This window comes from Trachymyrmex cornetzi, unplaced genomic scaffold (genome assembly GCF_001594075.2).
Source record: "Trachymyrmex cornetzi isolate Tcor2-1 unplaced genomic scaffold, Tcor1.1 scaffold719, whole genome shotgun sequence".
Classification (NCBI taxonomy): Eukaryota; Metazoa; Arthropoda; class Insecta; order Hymenoptera; family Formicidae; genus Trachymyrmex; species Trachymyrmex cornetzi.
This window is the reverse complement of record NW_017300047.1, coordinates 461,294-464,926: the sequence shown is the minus strand read 5'-3', so window position 1 is coordinate 464,926 and position 3,633 is coordinate 461,294. Positions and strand designations below refer to the sequence as shown.

Below are 3,633 nucleotides of genomic sequence, written 5' to 3'. Positions count from 1 at the left end.
GATATAAGTTCGATATTATATCCCAGAGCTCTGATTGGACGGCTCGTTATTCCCTGTTGCCTGTGCCTATTGCTTGTGTCTATTGTGTTTCCAGCTTATTTCTTGGTGCAGAGAGAAACCTGAGAGGCGTCCACAAAAATAGTACAAGGAAAATGGTACAGATATTTCCAGAAGGTTGCAGAGTTTGCCGCCAAGTGGCGCGTCAGTTTGCAAGAAATTTCACGTACTTTTTACTGTTTTCTACTTATTTTCTATAACACATTTACGATAGTGTATAAAATATGGCGGACTCGGCAGGAAATTGGTGTCTCATTGAGAGCGATCCTGGCGTTTTTACGGAATTGATTAAAGAATTTGGCAAGTATATTTCAAATTTTCATTCTCTGTAATCATAGTGCGTTCTTTGCTTGCACTATTTTTAGCGTTACTCGAATTGAACAAAGTTCTAATGGAAAGCATTTGTCATGCATGAAAGTTAGTAAAAACTATAAACTACAGAACTATATATATAAATATACATACGCATGTAGAAAAGTACATCTATAATAAGCATATAAATACATATATATACATATATATATACACATGTATATGTATACATATGTATACAGGGTATTTCTTAAATAGCAGACACTGATCATATAGCGCTATTCCTGATTAAAAATTGAGTCGAAAAGTCCTTTATCATTTTGCAATTTTCGCAATGATTGATGAACTATTAATTTCTAAAGATTGCCGAGTAAGCAATTGCCGAATCATATAATGCTTTTCTTGGTAAAAAATTGAATCAAAAAGTCCTCTATCATTTTGCAATTTTCGTAATAGTTAATGATTGGACAGTCGGATACACGCTTATTCAGCAATATTTAGACATTGATATTTCGTCAACCATTGCGAAAATTGCAAAATTATAGAGGATTTTTTGACTCAATTTTTAATTAGGAATAATGCTATATGAGATTAGTGTCTGCTATTTAAGAAACACCCTGTATACATGTATATATACATACATATATGTATGTATATAGCACAAATACATACCTATAATATATATATATATATATATAAATATGACGCACAGTCACATTTGAGGTAAATTAAATTCATGAACCAAGAATATTACATTATTCGAAACATCTAACTTTGATCCTAGCTGCTCTTTACTATATTTATGTTGATATATAAATATTTATAATAGCTTGATTCTAAATTGTGATTATAAAGTCTCACAGAATCTTTGCAACATTTTAAAAATAATTTTTTCAATTATTGTATCAACATATTATATCTTGTAAAATTATCTAATTTTAAATGAAATGTTAAATATTGCTGTATTTGTATAGGGGTCAAAGGTGCACAAGTAGAAGAATTATGGAGTTTGGATGATGAACAATTTAATGAGTTGATGTAAGCTTATTTTGTGTAACATTGACACTGTAATTTTTGTGTTATTTGAAAGACATTTGTACATGAAAGATATTGATAATATATATTTCTTGATAACTAATTTTTTTGCATGTTTGTTTTTTCTGTTTTATTTCTTCAGAATGTTTTCATATGTACTTGATTTCCTTTAGATATACAAATAAGAAAAATATACATAAATATGAAAAGTAATAAATATATGACACCAGTTTAGACGATATTAATATCTTAATATGTTAATTTTTATGTGTAATTTTTTTTAATTGTTACAAATTCCTTTTTCTTTTAGGCCCATTCATGGTTTAATATTTTTATTCAAATGGGTACAAGATGATGAATTATCAGGGAATATTGTACAAGATAACAGATTGGACAAAATATTCTTTGCAAAACAGGTATGTAAAGTATAAAATAGATATTTTAAATAGATATACTACTAACTTAGAAATAGAAAATTATTTTAATAGTAAATTAAATATAATCATTAATTTTGTTACAGTATAAGAATGTAAAAGAATTAGAATATATTAGAATATTTGGAACATAGAAAAAATGACATTATTATATTATTATTTTATTGAATCTATATTTTGAGATAATTGATAGATAATAGTTACTTTCCATTTACACATAAGTAAAACTGAGTCTGAAGTGAGCTGAGTATTTTATACTCAGATTAATGACGTCATTATTTGCTTACTTTAGTAAAAAGTTATCACATGACAACACAGGTTCATCTCTTGTAGAGAGTGAGATTTAACTGAGTTTGCCTATAATCTGCACAAGATCAAGATGGTGTTTTCAGAAGTACAATGCATACAAAAATTATCACATGACAACACAGGTTTATCTCTCGGAGAGACTTTTGTGCTTCTCATGGTCTCGATCTTGTGTAGATTATAGGCAAAAACTCAGTTAAATCTCACTTGTCACAATGCAAAAGGAACACGCATTCAGCTGAGTTATGACATCACAAGAGAATTATCTGAGAATTGGTGTAAATGGACAGTAACTATTGATTCATGTGGAATTTATTGAATATAAAAAACTTTAAATGTATTTAAAAAGATAACATTTAATTTAGGTAATAAATAATGCTTGCGCGACCCAAGCAATATTGAGCGTTTTATTAAACTGTAAACATGTAGACATATCTCTCGGACCAAACTTAGAAGAATTTAAAAATTTCTGTCAAAGCTTTGATGCAAATATGCGTGGACTTGCACTTAGTAATTCTGATGTTATAAGAGAAGTGCATAATTCCTTCTCCAGGTATTTTATATTACATATATACTTTTTAATATATACTCATTAAATATTGTTTATGTTAAAGAAAATTTATTATACACTAAAATTTTAGACAAACATTATTTGAATACGACTCAAAACAGGCATCTAAGGATGATGATGTGTTTCATTTTGTAAGTTATGTTCCGATTGATGGTCGTTTGTACGAATTAGATGGATTGAAAGATGGACCAATTGATCTGGGTCCTTGTTCAGTAGGGAAACAATGGGTACAAGCTGCGAAACCTATAATTCAAAAACGAATAAACAAGTAAGTTACAAAATGTAGCTTTCTCAATAACTTGTTATGTATATGTGTGTATATACATATACATACATATATATATTTTTTAATATTATACATATATTGCTATAAAGTATAAAAATAAAAATTATTATTAAACAGAAATAACGAAGGCGAGATTCATTTCAATTTAATGGCTATAGTGACAGACAGAAAAACTTTATATGAAAGGCAGAAGGCCAATGTTTGTGATCCTGAAGAATTAGAACGTCTGCAAGCCTTAATTGAGGAAGAGATTAGAAAATCAAAGAGATATCAAATAGAGAATATCAGAAGAAAACATAATTATTTACCGCTTATCATGGAACTTTTGAAGATTCTTGCTAAAGAAGGCAAACTTGTGCCTTTATATCAGAAAGCAAAAGAGAAAGCACTTGAAAAGGAGTCGAAGAAAAATAAAGTTTAAATTGAAATTTAAATGAGACTAAGCGAAAGGTTAATTTAAATTGTTTAATTTATTTGGTATTGGTTTGATTTGTGTATTGTAGCCGAGAATGAAAAGAATTTATTGTATCAATCTTGTAAATCAACAAATATCTAAAAAAAGGCTTGAAAGAATCTATCAATAATAATAAAAATAAGCAAGCCCATCAAAGCCAACATCAGTTATTCGGATG

General features: G+C 28.3%; 1 protein-coding gene across 1 annotated transcript; it reads left to right on the top strand.

Annotated features, from left to right (window-relative positions):
• The first annotated feature begins 184 nt into the window (after positions 1-184).
• On the top strand, positions 185-3,600 carry Uch-L5 (ubiquitin carboxy-terminal hydrolase L5). Its single transcript, XM_018517676.1, has 6 exons — positions 185-357; positions 1,344-1,407; positions 1,715-1,820; positions 2,510-2,697; positions 2,786-2,986; positions 3,122-3,600. Exons 1-6 carry the CDS (start codon positions 282-284, stop codon positions 3,420-3,422), a joined length of 936 nt encoding a protein of 311 aa, XP_018373178.1. The 5' UTR covers positions 185-281; the 3' UTR covers positions 3,423-3,600.
• The last annotated feature ends 33 nt before the right edge of the window (positions 3,601-3,633 follow it).

Bases quoted from the DNA above. Each gene is read 5' to 3' on its own strand.
- Uch-L5 (XM_018517676.1), top strand. From the start codon at position 282: ATGGCGGACTCGGCAGGAAATTGGTGTCTCATTGAGAGCGATCCTGGC. The intron at 358-1,343 runs GCAAGTATATTT...GTATTTGTATAG, and splicing joins GGAATTGATTAAAGAATTTG to GGGTCAAAGGTGCACAAGTA. The intron at 2,698-2,785 runs GTATTTTATATT...CTAAAATTTTAG, and splicing joins GTGCATAATTCCTTCTCCAG to ACAAACATTATTTGAATACG.